At 56.0% G+C, this 21,949-nt stretch overlaps 3 protein-coding genes across 3 annotated transcripts; all 3 read left to right on the top strand.

The window, feature by feature from the left end:
- The first annotated feature begins 1,422 nt into the window (after window positions 1-1,422).
- Window positions 1,423-4,278, top strand: LOC135422383 (protocadherin alpha-2-like). The gene is given in 1 exon segment (XM_064671472.1): window positions 1,423-4,278. A coding segment is annotated over 1 exon segment (2,820 nt). The 3' UTR covers window positions 4,243-4,278.
- A 5,477-nt stretch (window positions 4,279-9,755) lies between these two features.
- LOC135422806 (protocadherin alpha-2-like) lies at window positions 9,756-12,434 on the top strand. Its single transcript, XM_064672314.1, has one exon. The coding sequence runs from the start codon at window positions 9,756-9,758 to the stop codon at window positions 12,342-12,344; it is 2,589 nt and encodes an 862-aa protein (XP_064528384.1). The 3' UTR covers window positions 12,345-12,434.
- Window positions 12,435-17,639: 5,205 nt separating this feature from the next.
- On the top strand, window positions 17,640-20,522 carry LOC135422824 (protocadherin alpha-2-like). The gene is made up of 2 exons (XM_064672331.1): window positions 17,640-17,718; window positions 17,791-20,522. Exons 1-2 carry the CDS (start codon window positions 17,640-17,642, stop codon window positions 20,487-20,489), a joined length of 2,778 nt encoding a protein of 925 aa, XP_064528401.1. The 3' UTR covers window positions 20,490-20,522.
- Window positions 20,523-21,949: the final 1,427 nt, after the last annotated feature.

The following is a 21,949-nucleotide window of genomic DNA, read 5'->3' as shown; positions in this document are numbered from 1 at the left end:
CGTGTCACCTTGGTGGGTTTGTTTGGCTGTGCAGGTGGGACATGGGTCAGGAAGAAAAGCTGTTCACAGAAGTGTATGAGAAGTGTTTGGGAGCTGTGGTTGGCCTGTGCTTTTTCAGTCTTGTTTTGAAGGGTCATTGTGCTTGGCTGGGATGTGTTTTCAGTTCCCAAAGAAGAGACTTCCTTGGGGTTTTACTCCTTAGAACCTGTTTTTCTCAGATGTCTAAGTGGGTGGACTCTTTTCTGATGTGGCAGAGCTGTTCTTTGCCATCTGACTGCCTTGCTGTGTTATTGCTGAGTCCTTGAGCTGCCTGATGACTGAAGGCTCAATGTTTGGCTTTCATCCTGAAGGGAGGGGCAGTTGTAGGTGCAGGGATGGGAGGTGAGCAGAAAGGTAATTCCCTGTCCAGATGGGTGGGAGGAGGAAAGGAAGAGGAATGAGAGCTTTTGTGAAAGGGCATGTCTGTGGTTTTTTGAGACAGTGGTGTAGCAGTTTTTAAAGAATTTTCTTAAGGGAAAAAAGTGGATAGGAGATACAAGGATGGAATCAGAAGGGAAGGGGAAGAAAGGAAATGGGCCAGCGAGGCAAGAAAGAAACAAGGAAAGAGATTAAGGGAGAAGATAAAGGAAGAACAGAGAAAGAAGTAGAGAAAAAAGAAAGAAAGGAAGGAATCATTGCACGGAAGAGGAATGAGAGCTGTTCAGGAAGCATATGTCTGTTGTGAGTGTGGCATAGACAGTTGAAAGGAATTGTGGTAAGAAAAAAAGGCCATAAGAGACAAAAAAGGAAATAGAAGAAGTGGTGAAAAAAATGGGACAGGTAAAAGCAGGTAGGAGGAAAGAAGATACAGGCAAAGTATCCACTGAAAGATAAGCAAAGAAGAGAAGGAAGAGAGATAACAGCAGAAGAAAATGAAGAAGGATAGATAAAGAAAGGAGACTACATAAATAAAAAGCAAGCCAGTATGGATTTAAGGAGGGAAGGAAGGAAGAAGAGAATGCAAGAAAACAGGATAAAGTAGATGAGCATCTGATACCGACCTTCTCTCTGGACGCTGAGCGAAGTTGGTCCCCAGCAGCCTTTGCCTCGGTTACAGCACCGCACTCTGGTGCTGCTGCCCGGGAATTAGCGCGGATGGCTCCGACTTCGATGGCCTCCGCCGCGGCGCCGGAGGCGACTGGGGAGCTGCCAGGGGGGATAAAGAAGAGAGAAGGTTGGAAAGAGAAGGGGAAATGGCTCAAAGAAAACGGCGCGGCAGAGCAACACTGAAAAGGAGAAAGAACAGAAGGGCAACGAAAACAAAACTGAGAACATAGTATAAAGGGAACAGTAAAAAAGGGAGAGGGGAAAAAAGTATTAAAACCGGAAGAGAAATAAAAGGAAGGAAGACAAATAAGAAAAAGAGAAGCTCGGTAGGAAGAGATGGCAGAGATGCTGGCGCTGTGTGGAGCGTGTGAGGCGGCGGAGCAGCGCACGGTGTCGCTGCAGGCTGAGGAAGGGCGTGTGGGCGGCTCCTTGGCGGTGCGGCGGAGAACCCGGCTGTGAGCGCGGGGGGGCGGCTGGGGCCGGGCAGCGGAGCCGGGGCGTGCGGGCGGCGGCGGGAGCCGTGCGGGGCCCGTGCGGGGTCGGAAGGCGGCGTCGGCGATGGGCGAGTGCGTGTGGGGTGCGGTGTTGCGGGTGGTGGCGGTGCAGGCGGCGTGGGCGCTGTGCTGGGGGCAGGTGCGGTACTCGGTGCCGGAGGAAGCCAAGGCCGGGACGGTGGTGGGCCGTGTGGCGCAGGACCTGGGTGTGGAGGCGGGCGAGGCGGAGGCGCGGCGGCTGCGGCTGGTGCCTGGGGACCGGCGGGCGAGCGTGGAGGTGAGCGGGGCGAGCGGGGCGCTGGTGGTGAGCTCGCGGCTGGACCGGGAGGAGCTGTGCGGCAAGAGCGCGCCGTGCGCGCTGCGGCTGGAGGTGCTGCTGGAGCGGCCGCTGCGCGTCTTCCACGTGGAGCTGGAGGTCACCGACATTAATGACAATGCCCCCACCTTCCCCGCCGCCCGAAAAAACATCAGCATCCCGGAATTCACTACTCTCCCTGGCTCTCGCTTCCCGCTGGAGGGCGCGTCGGATGCAGATATCGGAGCGAACGCTCAGCTCTCCTACACACTGAGCCCCAGCGAGTATTTTAGAATAGAGGAAGAAAACACTAATTCGCGTACTAAGTACCTGTTTCTGGTACTCATTAAAGCACTGGACCGCGAGACGATTCCTGTTCACCGGTTGTTGCTGACGGCGAGTGACGGGGGCCGGCCGTCTCTGACAGGGACGATGGAACTGGAGATCTCGGTGCTTGATGTGAATGACAACGCGCCCCAGTTCAACCAGTCGGTGTATAACGTAGTTTTGCCCGAGGACACCTTAGTGGGAAAATTGGTGACACGGGTGAACGCCACGGATCCGGATTTAGGAATATATGGAGAAGTGACTTACGAAATTGGTACTGTTGTTCCTGCTTCTGCCTCAGACATTTTCAGCATTGATACAAACAGTGGTGAGATCAGACTGACGGGTGCCCTGGACTTTGAGACTGTTACGACATATGACCTAAACATTAAAGCGAAAGACAAAGGGACACCCCCACTGTCAGGTCACTGTACGGTGGCGTTGGAGGTGCTGGATGTGAACGACAACGCGCCGGAGGTGCGGGTGACGTCGCTGTCGGTGCCGGTGGCCGAGGACGCGTCGCTGGGGACGGTGGTGGCCCTGCTGAGCGTGCGGGACCGGGACTCGGGGTCGAACGGTCGCGTGCGGTGCTGGGTGTGGCCGTCGGGTCCGTTCGTTCTGGAGGCGACGTTGTCGGGGTCGTACTCGCTGGTGCTGCGGGAGTTGCTGGACCGGGAGCGGGTGTCGGAGTACGAGGTGGAGGTGCGTGCGGAGGACGGCGGTTCTCCGTCGCTGGGCGGCCGCGTTGGGCTGCGTGTGCCGGTGTCGGACGTGAACGACAACGCGCCGTCGTTCGCGCAGGCGGTGTACACGGTGCTGGCGCGGGAGAACAACTTGGCGGGCGCGGAGCTGGCGCGGCTGTGGGCGCGGGACCCGGACGAGGCGGGCAACGGGCGCGTGAGCTACTCGTTGTGGGAGGGCGCGTTGGGCGGGGGGTCGGGACCGTGGTGGTCGGGGACGTCGGGGTCGGTGGGGGGTGTTGCGGCGTCGAGCTACGTGTCGGTGGAGGCGGAGAGCGGTGTGTTGCGGGCGCTGCGGCCGCTGGACTACGAGGAGGTGCAGGTGCTGCAGTTCGAGGTGCGTGCGGTGGACGCGGGGGAGCCGTCGCTGTGCGGCAACGCGACGGTGCAGCTGTTCGTGCTGGACGAGAACGACAACGCGCCGGCGCTGCTGCCGTCGGCGGGCGGCGGGGCGGAGGCCGGGGCGGTGTCGGGGGAGGCGGGGACGCTGTGGGCGTGGGCGTCGTGGGGTTCTCCGTCGGGTCAGGTGGTGGCGAAGATCCGGGCGGTGGACGCGGACTCGGGCTACAACGCGTGGCTGCGCTACGAGCTGTGGGAGCCGCGGGGCAAGAGCGCCTTGTTCCGCGTGGGGCTGTACAGCGGCGAGGTGAGCACGGCGCGGGCGCTGGAGGAGGCGGACGGGCCGCGGCAGAGGCTGGTGATCGTGGTGCGGGACCACGGCGAGCCGGCGCGCTCGGCCACGGCGACGCTGAGCGTGTCGCTGGTGGAGGGCGGCGAGGCGGCGCTGGCGGCGGCGGCGGGCTCGTCGTCGCTGCTGCCGCGCTCGTTGGCGGGCGGCGAGAGCGGCTCTGGGCCGGCGGCGGCGGCGGCGGCGGCGGCGGCGACGAACGTGTGGCTGGTGGTGGCGATCTGCGGCGTGTCGAGCCTGTTCCTGCTGGCCGTGGTGCTGTACGGGGCGTCGCGCTGGGCGCCGCGGGCGGCCGTGCTGTCGGGGCCCGGGCCCACGACGCTGGTGTGCGCCAGCGAAGTGGGCAGCTGGTCGTACTCGCAGCGCCACAGCCGGAGCCTGTGCGTGGCGGACGGCGCGGCCAAGAGCGACCTGATGGTTTTCAGCCCCAACTTCCCGCCGCCGCCCGGCGCCGCGGCCAAGGACACGCAGCCGGAGCCTCCCTCTCTCCTCGACACGGTCAGTGGCCCTTCCTCCCTTTCTCTGTTCCTTCTCTCCCGCCCCCTGGGCAGGCAGTGCTCGGAGCCGGGCTCAGCTCCTGCAGTCGCAGGACCGTGGGTGCTTTGCAGGTGATTAAGGATGTCAGTGGCACCTTTGCATCGGCCACCGCGTTCTTTCTGTAGCTCCATCTCTCTTGCTGAGGTGAGGCTGAAGTTAAGGTCTTGCTCCACTGTTGAACAGTTATGGTCCACAGGTGAGATTTGCTGCTCACGGTGGGAGTTGTTCTGCCCTAGAATTAAATTGCCTGTGTTTTGCCTATTGTGTGAGAGTTGCCCCGAGGTGTCAGCTTTTCAGGCAACTCTCTTGCTTGCTGGTGTATAGCATTTCCACCCGATCTTACTGAGGTATGGGAAGAACTACAGGTTTGCAGTCCCCCACGTACTTTGTGCTGCATTATTGCCTTTGCTGACCATGTTGGTTTTAGTCTGGTGTCTTATGGAAACCTGCCTTCCTCCTCTTTGATACTGCTCACAAATTGATGTGAAGCAAGGTGACTTTTAGGGCTTCAAGGACAAAAGTTCACCATTTTCGTTCTACCACCAGACTCCTTAGGAAAGAGGGGGAGGTGTGAGTAACATTTTCCTGTTTGAATGATCTTTTTACAAGTAAAAAGCCTTAGTTAAGTATAAAGTATTCAGGCAGGTATGTTAGAAATGGAAATTTTGTTTTTCTTTTCTTCTTGCCACTGTTGTGCTTGTTGTGGGCATGTGTTCCTGGGAAGTAATGTCTTGTACACTCTCCGTTTTTTTATATTCTTTCAAATTTGTGTTAACAGCCCCATCATTTAAAAGCTGTGGAAATTTTCTCTTGTGCAATGAACAAGCTAACAGATTCAAATTCCCTGAAACCAGAGTACAAGCACTCACTGCCAAATGTCAAATAACATGCTTTTACATACTCAGTATCATGTGTTACACTGATGCTCTCACCAACGTTTCAGTTTTTCTCTCAGAGCATGACATCAATGCCTTAGCCATTTAGAGCTGTCATGACATCAGCTTTGGGAAGAGTATTGCTCCCAGGTCTGCCACCTTTCCACCTGAGAGAGCTGAAGGAATCCCAAACGTGACAGGTCAGCTGCAGAGGGTCTGCTGTGCCCTGTGCATGTGACAGTACCTGTGTGTTTTGAAGGTGCTGTTATTGGTGGGGAGGAGTGAGCTGGGTGGGTGTTGAGGTGGGTAAGAAAACTGTGGCCTGTAGTACTGAGCAGGGCCTGGCCCTTTCCTGATGTGAAAGGTGATGTTGAGCAGTGGGAAGAGGAGTGATCCTGTGTGGGAGAACTGGAAATCCTTGGGAAGCGCATGGGCCATGTTGTAAGACAGAAATGGGAGATGACCTGTTTGTCTTGAGAACACATCTTAGAGAGGAAGGGGAAGGATGCCTAGAGGAAGTCATGAGGCAACATGGAGTGTTCTTGCTGAAGATCCACTCCCAGGCTGTAGTGGTGTGGAGGTGACAGCCTTCCTGACCATGAGACAGTGTGTGTTCCTTAAATGCTGACATTGTCCTTTGAGGTTCTGAAGATCTCCTATCAGAGACAGTCTCTTGTGCTGCTGCCTGCCTGATGTAGGCCTTGTGTTGGTCAGAGGGGGTGAGATGCAGAGTGCTGAGTGTTGTCTGAGGCACCACTTGTTTTGGAAAAGGTGTTGTGGGAGGGGAACGCTTAAACTCACTTTCCCTGTGTAGTGGTGGGTATCCAGAGTTGCTTGCACAACTGCTGATGTTGTCATGATGGCTGCTTACTCCTCCTCAGGTGGGATTTGTAAGTACCTGTGATGAGGTGGGTGTAATCTGTATGTGCTCAACTTGCCCTACTTGTGCACTGCAGAGGTGGCCTCAGTAAGGATGGTGTGTCCTGTTTTCACACATGGCTCATTCTTATATCTGCAGGCCAAGCCCTGCAGTGCAGCCCAGCTCTGGCTTCATGTGGTCCAAATTGTCCCCCTCAGATGACCTTTTGAGTGCTCTTGTGCTTTGGCATTTGCTGTGGTTCTCTTGGTGATCTAAATGTGTGTGGACTGGGCTCAGAGCTGTCACAGCTCTAATCCCAGAGTCTTTATGAACTGTACCACACAGCTCTGATGTGTTTCCATGTGAGATTGCTGAAAAGGAGCAAAGCATTTATGGTGAAGTCCACGCAGCTGGGAAGAGCTTGCCAAGTGCTGTGTGGCCTTGCAGAATTCCATGGGTTCTTTGTGTTGGTCTGGAGGGAAGGTGAGGATGTGAAAGGCCTGGATCACCTGCAGAGGGGGGGTTACAGATGAGGCATGTTAAGCAGTGTTTGATATTTTGGCAGTGATTTTGCATGTGGGACTAAGTAGAGCCTGGGCCTGTGTGATGGGGAGGGTGAGTTTGAGAGGGGAAGAGTGTTGCCTGAGGGAAATGGAGATGCTGTGTAGAACACAGTCTCTGTTATTGGTGAGGAAATGGCTAATGTCAGACTAGCTGTGGAGTTGCCATTTCCCATGGCACTGGATAGAGAATACCAGTAGAAAACCTTGAGTAAAGCCAATCACATCATGCTTCTGTCCTGACACCCTCTCAGAACCTCCAGTATTTGTGCATATTATTGTGCTCTGTCCTCTGTGTTACTATTGCTTGTGAAGTTATTCATCCCTTTAATTGTTTGTCTTTGATATGGAATGTTTTTGGCCAAACTGCAGGTTTTTGAAATGTATCCTTCAGGCCTTCTTCTCAGGCCATTGCCTCAGTCATCTCTGAGGTCTTGGTCTTGTTTGTAAGGGGACAAAGCTGATAGCATTAAACGACAATGTCTCTTAAAATCAATAATCTTGGTGCTGGAGTTTCTTTTTGTGAAGAAGCAACCAGTGATGCTGCAGGTAAGTCACTGATAACTGAAGAGTCTCTGTGTGAGAGAGGGGTCTACCTTGGTTCCTGTTCAGCTTTGGTCTCTTTGTGCTGGATGGACTGCCTGTCACCTGGATTGAAATGCCTGTAGGTTTGGAGCAGCACTACCTGCTCTCATTCCTTTCCTGCTGTTGCCTGGCACAGGGTAAGCAGGTGGAAGCAAGGATGGATTGAGAACTAACTTTAATGTGTTTCTTGGAGTAGCTGTGATGGGCCTGCAGCAGATGTTCTCAGTGGCAATGCCCTGGTGTCACCTTGGTGGGTTTGTTTGGCTGTGCAGGTGGCACATGGGTCAGGAAGAATAGTTCAAGAGCTCTTCACAGAAGTGTATGAGAAGTGGTTGGGAGCTGTGGTTGGCCTGTGCTTTTTCAGTCTTGTTTTGAAGGGTCATTGTGCTTGGCTGGGATGTGTTTTCAATTCCCAAAGAAGAGACTTCCTTGGGTTTTTCCTCTTTGGAACCTTTTTTTCTCAGATGTCTAAGTGGGTGGACTCTTTTCTGATGTGGCAGAGCTGTTCTTTGCCATCTGCCTGCCTTGCTGTGTTATTGCTGAGTCCTTGAGCTGCCTGATGACTGAAGGCTCAATGTTTGGCTTTCATCCTGAAGGGAGGGGCAGTTGTAGGTGCAGGGATGGGAGGTGAGCAGAAAGGTAATTCCCTGTCCAGATGGGTGGGAGGAGGAAAGGAAGAGGAATGAAGCTTTTGTGAAATGTCTGTGCTTTGTTGGGACAGTGGTGTAGTTGTTTTTAAAGAATTTTCTTAAGGGAAAAAAATGGTTGGTATATACAAGGATGGAATCAGAAAGGATGGGAAAGCAAACAAATGGCCCAGCGAGGCAAAAAAAGAAAAAAAAAGGGAAAGAGAGTAAAGGAGAACAGAAATGAAGAACAGAGAAAGGAGGAGAGAAAAAAGAATCAAAGGAAGGAATTGTTGCAAGGAAGAGGACGAGCTGCAGAGATGGTCTGATTCCAATGGGATGAGGTTCAACCAGGCCAAGTGCCGGGTCCTGCACTTTGGCCACAACAACTCCCTGCAGCGCTACAGGCTGGGCACAGAGTGTCTGGAGAGCAGCCAGGCAGGAAGGGACCTGGGAGTGCTGATTGACAGGAAGCTGAACATGAGCCAGAGTGTGCCCAGGTGGCCAAGAGGGCCAATGGATCCTGGCCTGGATCAGGAACAGTGTGGCAGCAAGACCAGGGAGGTGATTCTTCCCCTGGACTCAGCACTGGTGAGGCCACACCTCGACTGCAGTGTCCAGTTCTGGGCCCTCAGTTCAGGAAGGACATTGAGGGGCTGCAGCAGGTGCAGAGAAGAGCAACAAGGCTGGGGAAGGGACTGGAGCACAAGTGCTGTGAGGAGAGGCTGAGGGAGCTGGGGCTGTTGAGCCTGGAGAAGAGGAGGCTCAGGGGAGACCTCCTCACTCTCTGCAACTCCCTGTCAGGAGCAGGGAGCCACGTGAGAGTCTGGCTCTTCTCCCAGGAACCAGCAGTAGGACAAGAGGGCTGGGTCTTAGGCTGTGGCAGGGGAGGTTTAGGTTGGATATTAGGAAGAAATTTTTTGCAGAGAGATTAATCAGACATTGGAATGGGCTGCCCAGGGAGGTGGTGGAGTCACCGTCCCTGGAGGTTTATAAGATGAGACTGGATGTGGCATCAGTGCCATGGTCTGGTAACCACAGTGGGGTTGGACCAAGGGTTGGACTTGATGGTCTCAGAGGTCTTTTCCAACCCGGTAAATTCTATGATTCTATGAATGAGAGCTGTTCAGAAAGGACACATCCCTTGTCAGTATGGCATAGACATTTGAAAAGAATTTTGGTAAAGAAAAAAAAGAGAAGAGATGACAAATGTAAGAGTCAAGAAAGGAAATAGAAGACGAGGTGAAAAAATTGAACAGGTAAAAGCAGGAAGGAGGAAAGAAGACACAGGCAAAGAATCCACTGAAAGGTAAGCAAAGAAGAGAAAAAGGAAGAGATAACAGCAGAAGAAAACGAAGAAGAAAAGGATAGATAAAGGAAGGAGACTGCATAAATAAAAGGCAAGCCAGTATGCAAGCGAGGAGGGAAGAAAGGAAGGAAGAAGAGAATGGACGAAAAGAAAACAGGATAAAATAGATGACCGGCTGATACCGACCTTCTCTCTGGACGCTGAGCGTGGTTGGTCCCCAGCAGCCTCTGCCTCGGTTACAGCACCGCACTCTGCTGCTGCTGCCCGGGAATTAGCGCGGATGGCTCCGACTTGGATGGCCTCCGCCGCGGCGCTGGAGGCGACTGGGGAGCTGCCAGGGGGAATAAAGAAGAGAGAAGGTTGGAAAGAGAAGGGAAAACGGCTCAAAGAATACGGCACGGCAGAGCAACACTGAAAAGGAGAGAGAAGAAAAAACTGAGAAAATAGTATAAAAGGAACAATAGGAAAGGAAGGGAAAAAACCTTTTAAAACCGGAAGAGAAATAAAAGGAAGGAAGACAAATAAGAAAAAGAGAAGGTCGGTAAGGAGAGATGGCAGAGATGCCGGCGCTGTGTGGGAGCGTGTGAGGCGGCGGAGCAGCGCACGGTGTCGCTGCAGGCTGAGGAAGGGCGTGTGGGCGGCTCCTTGGCGGTGCGGCGGAGAACCCGGCTGTGAGCGCGGGGGGGCGGCTGGGGCCGGGCAGCGGAGCCGGGGCGTGCGGGCGGCGGCGGGAGCCGTGCGGGGCCCGTGCGGGGTCGGAAGGCAGCGTCGGCGATGGGCGAGTGTGCGTGGGGTGCGGTGTTGCGGGTGGTGGCGGTGCAGGCGGCGTGGGCGCTGTGCTGGGGGCAGGTGCGGTACTCGGTGCCGGAGGAAGCCAAGGCCGGGACGGTGGTGGGCCGTGTGGCGCAGGACCTGGGTGTGGAGGCGGGCGAGGCGGAGGCGCGGCGGCTGCGGCTGGTGCCTGGGGACCGGCGGGCGAGCGTGGAGGTGAGCGGGGCGAGCGGGGCGCTGGTGGTGAGCTCGCGGCTGGACCGGGAGGAGCTGTGCGGCAAGAGCGCGCCGTGCGCGCTGCGGCTGGAGGTGCTGCTGGAGCGGCCGCTGCGCGTCTTCCACGTGGAGCTGGAGGTCACCGACATTAATGACAATGCCCCCATCTTCCCCGCCGCCCGAAAAAACATCAGCATCGCGGAATCGTCGCTAGTGGGTTCCCGTTTCCCGCTGGAGGGCGCGTCTGATGCGGATATCGGAGCGAACGCGCAGCTCTCCTACACACTGAGCCCCAGCGAACATTTCTCTTTGGATTTACAAAAATCAAATGAGCGAAATATTGTACCCGAACTTGTTTTAAGGAAACCGCTGGATCGCGAGACGATGGCGGTGCACAGGTTGTTGCTGACGGCGAGTGACGGGGGCCGGCCGTCTCTGACAGGGACGATGGAACTGGTGATCTCGGTGCTGGATGCGAACGACAACGCGCCCCAGTTCAACCAGTCGGTGTATAAAGTGCAACTACCGGAGAACGCTTCAGTGGGGACGCTGGTGGCACAGGTGAACGCCACAGATGCAGATGAAGGAAGTAACAGTGAAGTGACCTACACTGCAACCAGCTTCATTCCGCCGAGTGGAAGAGATGTGATTTCCATGAATCCGAAGACAGGTGAGATTCACCTGACGGGTGCTCTGGACTTCGAAGAAGTCAGTATATTTGATTTCCACATAGAAGCGAGAGACCAAGGGACGCCCCCGCTGTCGGGTCACTGCAGCGTGGAGCTGGAGGTGCTGGACGTGAACGACAACGCGCCGGAGGTGCGGGTGACGTCGCTGTCGGTGCCGGTGCCCGAGGACGCGTCGCTGGGGACGGTGGTGGCCCTGCTGAGCGTGTGGGACCGGGACTCGGGGTCGAACGGTCGTGTGCGGTGCTGGGTGTGGCCGTCGGGTCCGTTCGTTCTGGAGGCGACGTTGTCGGGGTCGTACTCGCTGGTGCTGCGGGAGTTGCTGGACCGGGAGCGGGTGTCGGAGTACGAGGTGGAGGTGCGTGCAGAGGACGGCGGTTCTCCGTCGCTGGGCGGCCGCGTTGGGCTGCGTGTGCCGGTGTCGGACGTGAACGACAACGCGCCGTCGTTCACGCAGGCGGTGTACACGGTGCTGGCGCGGGAGAACAACTTGGCGGGCGCGGAGCTGGCGCGGCTGTGGGCGCGGGACCCGGACGAGGCGGGCAACGGGCGCGTGAGCTACTCGTTGTGGGAGGGCGCGTTGGGCGGGGGGTCGGGACCGTGGTGGTCGGGGACGTCGGGGTCGGTGGGGGGTGTTGCGGCGTCGAGCTACGTGTCGGTGGAGGCGGAGAGCGGCGTGTTGCGGGCGCTGCGGCCGCTGGACTACGAGGAGGTGCAGGTGCTGCAGTTCGAGGTGCGTGCGGTGGACGCGGGGGAGCCGTCGCTGTGCGGCAACGCGACGGTGCAGCTGTTCGTGCTGGACGAGAACGACAACGCGCCGGCGCTGCTGCCGGCGGCGGGCGGCGGGTCGGAGGCCGGGGCGGTGTCGGGGGAGGCGGGGACGCTGTGGGCGTGGGCGTCGTGGGGTTCTCCGTCGGGTCAGGTGGTGGCGAAGCTCCGGGCGGTGGACGCGGACTCGGGCTACAACGCGTGGCTGCGCTACGAGCTGTGGGAGCCGCGGGGCAAGAGCGCCTTGTTCCGCGTGGGGCTGTACAGCGGCGAGGTGAGCACGGCGCGGGCGCTGGAGGAGGCGGACGGGCCGCGGCAGAGGCTGGTGATCGTGGTGCGGGACCACGGCGAGCCGGCGCGCTCGGCCACGGCGACGCTGAGCGTGTCGCTGGTGGAGGGCGGCGAGGCGGCGCTGGCGGCGGCGGCGGGCTCGTCGTCGCTGCTGCCGCGCTCGTTGGCGGGCGGCGAGAGCGGCTCCGGGCCGGCGGCGGCGGCGGCGGCGGCGACGAACGTGTGGCTGGTGGTGGCGATCTGCGGCGTGTCGAGCCTGTTCCTGCTGGCCGTGGTGCTGTACGGGGCGTCGCGCTGGGCGCCGCGGGCGGCCGTGCTGTCGGGGCCCGGGCCCACGACGCTGGTGTGCGCCAGCGAAGTGGGCAGCTGGTCGTACTCGCAGCGCCACAGCCGGAGCCTGTGCGTGGCGGACGGCGCGGCCAAGAGCGACCTGATGGTTTTCAGCCCCAACTTCCCGCCGCCGCCCGGCGCCGCGGCCAAGGACACGCAGCCGGAGCCTCCCTCTCTCCTCGACACGGTCAGTGGCCCTTCCTCCTTTTCTCTGTTCCTTCTCTCTCGCCCCCTGGGCAGGCAGTGCTCGGAGCCGGGCTCAGCTCCTGCAGTCGCAGGGCCGTGGGTGCTTTGCAGGTGATTAAGGATGTCAGTGGCACCTTTGCATCGGTCGCCACGTTCTTTCCGTAGCTCCATCTCTCTTGCTGAGGTGATGCTGAAATAAAGGTCTTGCGGCACTCTAAAACAATTCTGGTCCCCAGGTGAGATTTGCTGCTCACGGTGGGAGTTCTGTCCTAGAATTAAATTGCCTCTGTTTTGCCCATTGCGTGAGAGTTGCCCCGAGGTGTCAGCTTTTCAGGCAACTCTCTTGCTTGCTGGTGTATAGTGTTTCCACTCGATCTTACTGAGGCAGGGGAAGAACTACAGGTTGAGATGTTTGCAGTTCCCTGAGCAATGTGCTGATTTATTGCCCTTGCTGTCTGTGTTGGTTTTAGTTAGGTTTCCTACAGAAACCTGCCTTCCTCCTCTTTGATTCTGCTCACAAATTGATTTGAAGCAAGGTGACTTTTAGGGCTTCAAGGACAAAAGTTCTCCATTTTCGTTCTACCACCAGACTCCTTAGGAAAGAGGGGGAGGTGTGAGTAACATTTTCCTGTTTGAATGATCTTTTTACAAGTAAAAAGCCTTAGTTAAGTATAAAGTATTCAGGCAGGTATGTTAGAAATGGAAATTTTGTTTTTCTTTTCTTCTTGCCACTGTTGTGCTTGTTGTGGGCATGTGTTCCTGGGAAGTAATGTCTTGTACACTCTCCGTTTTTTTATATTCTTTCAAATTTGTGTTAACAGCCACATCATTTAAAAGCTGTGGAAATTTTCTCTTGTGCAATGAACAGACTAACAGATTCAAATTCCCTGAAACTAGAGTACAAGCACTCACTGCCAAATGTCAAATAACATGCTTTTACATGGTCAGTATCATGTGTTACACTGATGCTCTCACCAACGTTTCAGTTTTTCTCTCAGAGCATGACATCAAAGGCATTGCCATTTAGAGCTGTCATGACATCAGCTTTGGGAAGAGTATTGCTCCCAGGTCTGCCACCTTTCCACCTGAGAGAGCTGAAGGAATCCCAAATGTGACAGGTCAGCTGCAGAGGGTCTGCTGTGCCCTGTGCATGTGACACCATCTGTGTGTTTTGAAGGTGCTGTTATTGGTGGGGAGGAGTGAGTTGGGTGGGTGTTGAGGTGGGTAAGAAAACTGTGGCCTGTAGTACTGAGCAGGGCCTGGCCCTTTCCTGATGTGAAAGGTGATGTTGAGCAGTGGGAAGAGGAGTGATCTTGTGTGGGAGAACTGGAAATCCTTGGGAAGAGCATGGGCCATGTTGTAAGACAGAAATGGGAGATGACATGTTTGTCTTGAGAACACATCTTGGAGAGGGAGGGGAAGGATGCCTAGAGGAAATCAAGATGAGCACAGAGTGTTTGTTCTTGCTGAAGATCCACTCCCAGGGTCTAGAGTAGTCTGGAGGTGACAGCCTTCCTGACCAGTGTGTGTTCCTTAAATGCTGACAATGTCCTTTGAGGTTCTGAAGATCTCCTATCAGAGACAGTCTCTTGTGCTGCTGCCTGCCTGATGTAGGCCTTGTGTTGGTCAGAGGGGGTGAGATGCAGAGTGCTGAGTGTTGTCTGATGCATCACTTGTTTTGGAAAAGGTATTGTGGGAGGGGAACACTTAAACTCGCTGTCCCTGTGTAGTGGTGGGTATCCATAGCTGCTTGCACAACTGCTGATGTTGTTGTGATGGTTTCTTGCTCCTCCTCAGGTGGGATTTGTAAGGACCTGTGATGAGGTGGGTGTAATCTGTATGTGCTCAACTTGCCCTACTTGTGCACTGCAGAGGTGGCCTCAGCAGAGATGGTGTGTCCTGTTGTCACACAGGGCTCATTCTTATATCTGCAGGCCAAGCCCTGCAGTGCAGCCCAGCTCTGGCTTCATGTGGTCCAAATTCTCCCCCTCAGCTGACCTTTTGAGTGCTCTTGTGCTTTGGCATTTGCTGTGGTTCTCTTGGTGATCTAAATGTGTATGGACTGGGGTCAGAGCTGTCACAGCTCTAATCCCAGAACCTTTCTGAACTATACCACACAGCTCTGATGTGTTTCCATGTGAGATTGCTGAAAAGGAGCAAAGCATTTATGGTGAAGTCCAGGCAGCTGGGAAGAGCTTGCCAAGTGCCGTGTGGCCTTGCAGAACTCCATGGGTTGTTTGTGTTGGTCTGGAGGGAAGGTGAGGATGTGAAAGGCCTGGATCACCTGCAGAGGGGGGGTTACAGATGAGGCATGTTAAGCAGTGTTTGATATTTTGGCAGTGATTTTGCATGTGGGACTAAGTAGAGCCTGGGCCTGTGTGATGGGGAGGGTGAGTTTGGGTGGGGAAGAGTGTTGCCTGAGGGCAATGGAGATGCTGTGTAGAACACAGTTGGTGTAATTGGTGAGGAAATGGCTAATGTCAGACTAGCTGTGGAGTTGCCATTTCCCATGGCACTGGATAGAGAATACCAGTGGAAAACCTTGAGTCAAGGCCAGTCACATCATGCTTCTGTCCTGGCACCATCTCAGGACCCCGAGTAGTTCTGCATATCCTGGTGCTCTTTCCTCTGTGTTACTGTTGCCTGTGAAGTTATTCATCCCTTTAATTGCTTGTCTTTGATATGAATGTTTTTGGCCAAACTGCAGGTTTTTGAAATGTGTATCCTTCAGGCCTTCTTCTCAGGCCATTGCCTCAGTCATCTCTGAGGTCTTGGTCTTGCTTGTAAATGGACATAGCTGGTAGCATTAAAAGACAGTGTCCCTTAAAATCAATAATCTTGATGCTGGAGTTTCTTTTTGTGAAGAAGCAACCAGTGATGCTGCAGGTAAGTCACTGATAACTGAAGAGTCTCTGTGTGAGAGATGGGTGTACCTTGGTTCCTGTTCAGCTTTGGTCTCTTTGTGTTGGATGGACTGCCTGTCACCTGGATTGAAATGCCTGTAGGTTTGGAGCAGCACTACCTGCTCTCATTCCTTTCCTGCTGTTGCCTGGCACAGGGTGAGCAAAGACATATTGAGAACTGACTGTAATGTATTTCTTGGAGTAGCTGTGTTGGGCCTGCAGCAGATGTTCTCAGTGACAATGCCCTGGTGTCACCTTGGTGGGTTTGTTTGGCTGTGCAGGTGGGACATGGGTCAGGAAGAAAAGCTGTTCACAGAAGTGTATGAGAAGTGGTTGGGAGCTGTGGTTGGCCTGTGCTTTTTCAGTCTTGTTTTGAAGGGTCATTGTGCTTGGCTGGGATGTGTTTTCAGTTCCCAAAGGAGAGACTTTCCTGGGTTTTTAGTCCTTGGAACCTGTTTTTCTCAGATGTCTAAGTGGATGGACTCTTTTCTGATGTGGCAGAGCTGTTCTTTGCCATCTGCCTGCCTTGCTGTGTTATTGCTGAGTCCTTGAGCTGCCTGATGACTGAAGGCTCAATGTTTGGCTTTCATCCTGAAGGGAGGGGCAGTTGTAGGTGCAGGGATGGAAGGTGAGCAGAAAGGTTGTTCCCGGTCCAGATTGGTGGGAGGAGGAAAGGAAGAGGAATGAAGCTTTTGTGAAATGTCTGTGCTTTGCTGGGACAGTGGTGTAGTTGTTTTTAAAGAATTTTCTTAAGGGAAAAAAATGGATAGAAGATATGAGGATGGAATGAGAAGGGAAGGGAAAGCAAAAAAATAGCCCAGTGAGGGAAGAAAGGGAAAAAAAAATAAGGGAAAGAGAGTAAGGGAGAAGACAAAGGAAGAACAGAGGAAGAAGGAGAGAAAATCAAAGGAAAGAATCGTTGCAAGGAGGATGAGCTGGAGAGATGGTCTGATTCCAAGGGGATGAGGTTCAACCTGGCCAAGTGCCGGGTCCTGCACTTTGGCCACAACAACTCCCTGTAGTTCTACAGGCTGGGCCAGAGTGGCTGGAGAGCAGCCAGGCAGGAAGGGAGCTGGGAGTTCAGATCGATAGGAAGCTGAACATGAGCCAGAGTGTGCCCAGGTGGCCAAGAGGGTCAATGGATCCTGGCCTGGATCAGGAAGAGTGTGGCAGCAGGACCAGGGAGGTGATTCTTCCCCTGTACTGAGCCCTGGTGAGGCCAAACCTGGAGTGCTGTGTCCAGTTCCGGGCCCCTCAGTTCAAGAAGGACATTGAGGGGCTGCAGCAGGTGCAGAGAAGATCAAGAAGGCTTGGGAAGGGACTGGAGCACAAGTGCTGTGAGGAGAGGCTGAGGGAGCTGAGGCTGTTGAGCCTGGAGAAGAGGAGGCTCAGGGGAGACCTCCTCACTCTCTGCAACTCCCTGTCAGGAGCAGGGAGCCACGTGAGAGTCTGGCTCTTCTCCCAGCAACCAGCAGTAGGACAAGAGGGCTGGGTCTTAGGCTGTGGCAGGGGAGGTTTAGGTTGGATATTAGGAAGAAATTTTTTGCAGAGAGAGTAATCAGACATTGGAATGGGCTACCCACGGAGGTGGTGGAGTCACCGTCCCTGTAGGTGTTTAAGATGAGACTGGATGTGGCATCAGTGCCATGGTCTGGTAACCACAGTGGGGTTGGACCAAGGGTTGGACTTGATGGTCTCAGAGGTCTTTTCCAACCCGGTAAATTCTATGATTCTATGAATGAGAGCTGTTCAGAAAGGACACACCCCTTGTCAGTATGGCATAGACATTTGAAAAGAATTTTGGTAAAGAAAAAAAAAGAGATGACAAATGTAAGAGACAAGAAAGGAAATAAAAGACGAGGTGAAAAAATTGAACAGGTAAAAGCAGGAAGGAGGAAAGAAGACACAGGCAAAGAATCCACTGAAAGGTAAGCAAAGAAGAGAAAAAGGAAGAGATAACAGCAGAAGAAAACGAAGAAGAAAAGGATAGATAAAGAAAGGAGACTACATAAATAAAAAGCAAGCCAGTATGCAAGCAAGGAGGGAAGAAAGGAAGGAAGAAGAGAATGGACGAAAAGAAAACAGGATAAAATAGATGACCAGCGGATACCGACCTTCTCTCTGGACGCTGAAGGAAGTTGGTCCCCAGCAGCCTCTGCCTCGGTTACAGCACCGCACTCTGCTGCTGCTGCCCGGGAATTAGCGCGGATGGCTCCGACTTGGATGGCCTCCGCCGCGGCGCCGGAGGCGACTGGGGAGCTGGAAGGGGGATAAAGAAGAGAGAAGGTTGGAAAGAGAAGGGGAAATGGCTCAAAGAATACGGCACGGCAGAGCAACAATGAAAAGGAGAAAGAACAGAAGGGCAAGGAAGAGAAAACTGAGAACATAGTATAAAGGGAACAGTTAGGAAAGGAAGGGGGAAAAACCTTTTAAAACCGGAAGAGAAATAAAAGGAAGGAAGACAAATAAGAAAAAGAGAAGGTCGGTAGGAAGAGCCGGCAGAGGAGATGCGGAGGCTTGGGCGCTGTGTGGGAGCGTGTGAGGCGGCGGAGCAGCGCACGGTGTCGCTGCAGGCTGAGGAAGGGCGTGTGGGCGGCTCCTTGGCGGTGCGGCGGAGAGCCCGGCTGTGAGCGCGGGGGGGCGGCTGGGGCCGGGCAGCGGAGCCGGGGCGTGCGGGCGGCGGCGGGAGCCGTGCGGGGCCCGTGCGGGGTCGGAAGGCAGCGTCGGCGATGGGCGAGTGCGTGTGGGGTGCGGTGTTGCGGGTGGTGGCGGTGCAGGCGGCGTGGGCGCTGTGCTGGGGGCAGGTGCGGTACTCGGTGCCGGAGGAAGCCAAGGCCGGGACGGTGGTGGGCCGTGTGGCGCAGGACCTGGGTGTGGAGGCGGGCGAGGCGGAGGCGCGGCGGCTGCGGCTGGTGCCTGGGGGCCGGCGGGCGAGCGTGGAGGTGAGCGGGGCGAGCGGGGCGCTGGTGGTGAGCTCGCGGCTGGACCGGGAGGAGCTGTGCGGCAAGAGCGCGCCGTGCGCGCTGCGGCTGGAGGTGCTGCTGGAGCGGCCGCTGCGCGTCTTCCACGTGGAGCTGGAGGTCACCGACATTAATGACAATGCCCCCATCTTCCCCGCCGCCCGAAAAAATATCAGCATCGCGGAATCGTCGCTGGTGGGTTCCCGGTTCCCACTGGAGGGCGCGTCTGATGCGGATATCGGAGTGAACGCTCAGCTCTCCTACACACTCAGCCCCAGCGAGCACTTCTCTCTGGATTTGCAGCGGAGTGACGAATACCGTGAATCCCTGTTTCTGGTGCTCACGAAACCTCTGGACCGGGAGACGATGCCGGTGCACCGGTTGTTGCTGACGGCGAGTGACGGGGGCCGGCCGTCTCTGACAGGGACTATGGAACTGGTGATTTCGGTGCTGGATGCGAACGACAATGCGCCCCAGTTCAACCAGTCGGTGTATAAAGTGCAGCTGCCGGAGAGCGCTGCAGAGGGGACGCTGGTGGCGCGAGTGAACGCCACGGATCCCGATGTGGGAAGCAATGGTGAAGTGACGTTCAGTGCAAGCAACACTTTTCCGGAAAAGGGATTAAACCTTTTCCCTTTAAATCCAAAGACAGGCGAGATCCGTCTCATGGGTGCCCTGGACTATGAAGACGTCCGTTCGTATGAGATACTAATTGAAGCGACAGATAAAGGGACACCCCCGCTGTCGGGTCACTGCAAGGTGGTGCTGGAGGTGCTGGACGTGAACGACAACGCGCCGGAGGTGCGGGTGACGTCGCTGTCGGTGCCGGTGCCCGAGGACGCGTCACTGGGGACGGTGGTGGCCCTGCTGAGCGTGTGGGACCGGGACTCGGGGTCGAACGGTCGTGTGCGGTGCTGGGTGTGGCCGTCGGGTCCGTTCGTTCTGGAGGCGACGTTGTCGGGGTCGTACTCGCTGGTGCTGCGGGAGTTGCTGGACCGGGAGCGGGTGTCGGAGTACGAGGTGGAGGTGCGTGCGGAGGACGGCGGTTCTCCGTCGCTGGGCGGCCGCGTTGGGCTGCGTGTGCCGGTGTCGGACGTGAACGACAACGCGCCGTCGTTCGCGCAGGCGGTGTACACGGTGCTGGCGCGGGAGAACAACTTGGCGGGCGCGGAGCTGGCGCGGCTGTGGGCGCGGGACCCGGACGAGGCGGGCAACGGGCGCGTGAGCTACTCGTTGTGGGAGGGCGCGTTGGGCGGGGGGTCGGGACCGTGGTGGTCGGGGACGTCGGGGTCGGTGGGGGGTGTTGCGGCGTCGAGCTACGTGTCGGTGGAGGCGGAGAGCGGCGTGTTGCGGGCGCTGCGGCCGCTGGACTACGAGGAGGTGCAGGTGCTGCAGTTCGAGGTGCGTGCGGTGGACGCGGGGGAGCCGTCGCTGTGCGGCAACGCGACGGTGCAGCTGTTCGTGCTGGACGAGAACGACAACGCGCCGGCGCTGCTGCCGGCGGCGGGCGGCGGGTCGGAGGCCGGGGCGGTGTCGGGGGAGGCGGGGACGCTGTGGGCGTGGGCGTCGTGGGGTTCTCCGTCGGGTCAGGTGGTGGCGAAGATCCGGGCGGTGGACGCGGACTCGGGCTACAACGCGTGGCTGCGCTACGAGCTGTGGGAGCCGCGGGGCAAGAGCGCCTTGTTCCGCGTGGGGCTGTACAGCGGCGAGGTGAGCACGGCGCGGGCGCTGGAGGAGGCGGACGGGCCGCGGCAGAGGCTGGTGATCGTGGTGCGGGACCACGGCGAGCCGGCGCGCTCGGCCACGGCGACGCTGAGCGTGTCGCTGGTGGAGGGCGGCGAGGCGGCGCTGGCGGCGGCGGCGGGCTCGTCGTCGCTGCTGCCGCGCTCGTTGGCGGGCGGCGAGAGCGGCTCCGGGCCGGCGGCGGCGGCGACGAACGTGTGGCTGGTGGTGGCGATCTGCGGCGTGTCGAGCCTGTTCCTGCTGGCCGTGGTGCTGTACGGGGCGTCGCGCTGGGCGCCGCGGGCGGCCGTGCTGTCGGGGCCCGGGCCCACGACGCTGGTGTGCGCCAGCGAAGTGGGCAGCTGGTCGTACTCGCAGCGCCACAGCCGGAGCCTGTGCGTGGCGGACGGCGCGGCCAAGAGCGACCTGATGGTTTTCAGCCCCAACTTCCCGCCGCCGCCCGGCGCCGCGGCCAAGGACACGCAGCCGGAACCTCCTTCTCTCCTCGACACGGTCAGTGGCTTCCTCCCCTTCTCTGCCCCTTCTCTCCCGCCCCCTGGGCAGGCAGTGCTCGGAGCCGGGCTCAGCTCCTGCACTCGCAGGACCGTGGGTGCTTTGCAGGTGATTAAGGATGTCAGTGGCACCTTTGCATCGGCCGCCGCGTCCTTCCTGTAGCTCCATCTCTCTTGTTGAGGTGATGTTGAAATAAAGGTCTTGCGGCACTCAAAACAATTATGGTCCACAGGTGAGATTTGCTACTGCCCTAGAATTAAATTGCCTGTGTTTTGCCCATTGCGTGAGAGGTACTCCGAGGTGTCAGCTTTTCAGGCAACTCTCTTGCTTGCTGGTGTATAGCATTGCCACCCGATCTTACTGAGGGATGGGAAGAAATACAAGTTGAGATGTTTGGAGTTCCCTGGGCAGTGTGTGCTGCCTTATTGCCCTTGCTGACTGTGTTGGTTTTGGTTGAGTTTCTTATGGAAACCTGCCTTCCTCCTCTTTGATTCTGTTCATAAATTGAAGTGAAGGAAGATGATCTTTAGGACTTCAAGGACAAAAGTTCTCCATTTTCATTCTACCACCAGACTCCTTAGGAAAGAGGGGGAGGTGTGAGTAACATTTTCCTGTTTCTATGATCTTTTTGCAAGTAGAAAGCCTTAGTTCAGTATAAAGTATTCAGGCAGGTATGTTAGAAATGTAAATTTTGGTTTTCTTTTCTTCTTGCCACTGTTCTGCTTGTTGTGGGCATGTGTTCCTGGGAAGTAATGTCTTGTACACTCTCCGTTTTTTTATATTCTTTCAAGTTTGTGTTAACAGCCACATCATTTAAAAGCTGTGGAAATTTTCTCTTGTGCAATGAACAGACTAACAGATTCAAATTCCCTGAAACTAGAGTACAAGCACTCACTGCCAAATGTCAAATAACATGCTTTTACATGGTCAGCATCATGTGTTACACTGATGCTCTCACCAACGTTTCAGTTTTCTCTCAGAGCATGACATCAAAGGCATTGCCATTTAGAGCTGTCATGACATCAGCTTTGGGAAGAGTATTGCTCCCAGGTCTGCCACCTTTCCACCTGAGAGAGCTGAAGGAATCCCAAATGTGACAGGTCAGCTGCAGAGGGTCTGCTGTACCCTGTGCATGTGACAGCAGCTGTGTGTTTTGAAGGTGCTGTTATTGGTGGGGAGGAGTGAGTTGGGTGGGTGTTGAAGTGGGTAAGAAAACTGTGGCCTGTAGTACTGAGCAGGGCCTGGCCCTTTCCTGATGTGAAAGGTGATCTTGAGCAGTGGGAAGAGGAGTGATCTTGTGTGGGAGAACTGGAAATCCTTGGGAAGAGCATGGGCCATGTTGTAAGACAGAAATGGGAGATGACATGTTTGTCTTGAGAACACATCTTGGAGAGGGAGGGGAAGGATGCCTAGAGGAAATCAAGATGAGCACAGAGTGTTTGTTCTTGCTGAAGATCCACTCCCAGGGTCTAGAGTAGTCTGGAGGTGACAGCCTTCCTGACCAGTGTGTGTTCCTTAAATGCTGACAATGTCCTTTGAGGTTCTGAAGATCTCCTATCAGAGACAGTCTCTTGTGCTGCTGCCTGCCTGATGTAGGCCTTGTGTTGGTCAGAGGGGGTGAG

This window comes from Pseudopipra pipra, chromosome 15 (genome assembly GCF_036250125.1).
Source record: "Pseudopipra pipra isolate bDixPip1 chromosome 15, bDixPip1.hap1, whole genome shotgun sequence".
Lineage (NCBI taxonomy): Eukaryota > Metazoa > Chordata > Aves > Passeriformes > Pipridae > Pseudopipra > Pseudopipra pipra.
This window is presented reverse-complemented; position numbering and strand designations above follow the sequence as displayed.

Excerpts from the sequence above, each read along its gene's own strand:
- LOC135422806 (XM_064672314.1), top strand. The coding sequence starts at position 9,756 with ATGGGCGAGTGTGCGTGGGGTGCGGTGTTGCGGGTGGTGGCGGTGCAG.
- LOC135422824 (XM_064672331.1), top strand. The coding sequence starts at position 17,640 with ATGCGGAGGCTTGGGCGCTGTGTGGGAGCGTGTGAGGCGGCGGAGCAG. Across the intron at positions 17,719-17,790 it reads GCTGCAGGCTGAGGAAGGGC|CGGAGCCGGGGCGTGCGGGC; the intron begins GTGTGGGCGGCT and ends GGGGCCGGGCAG.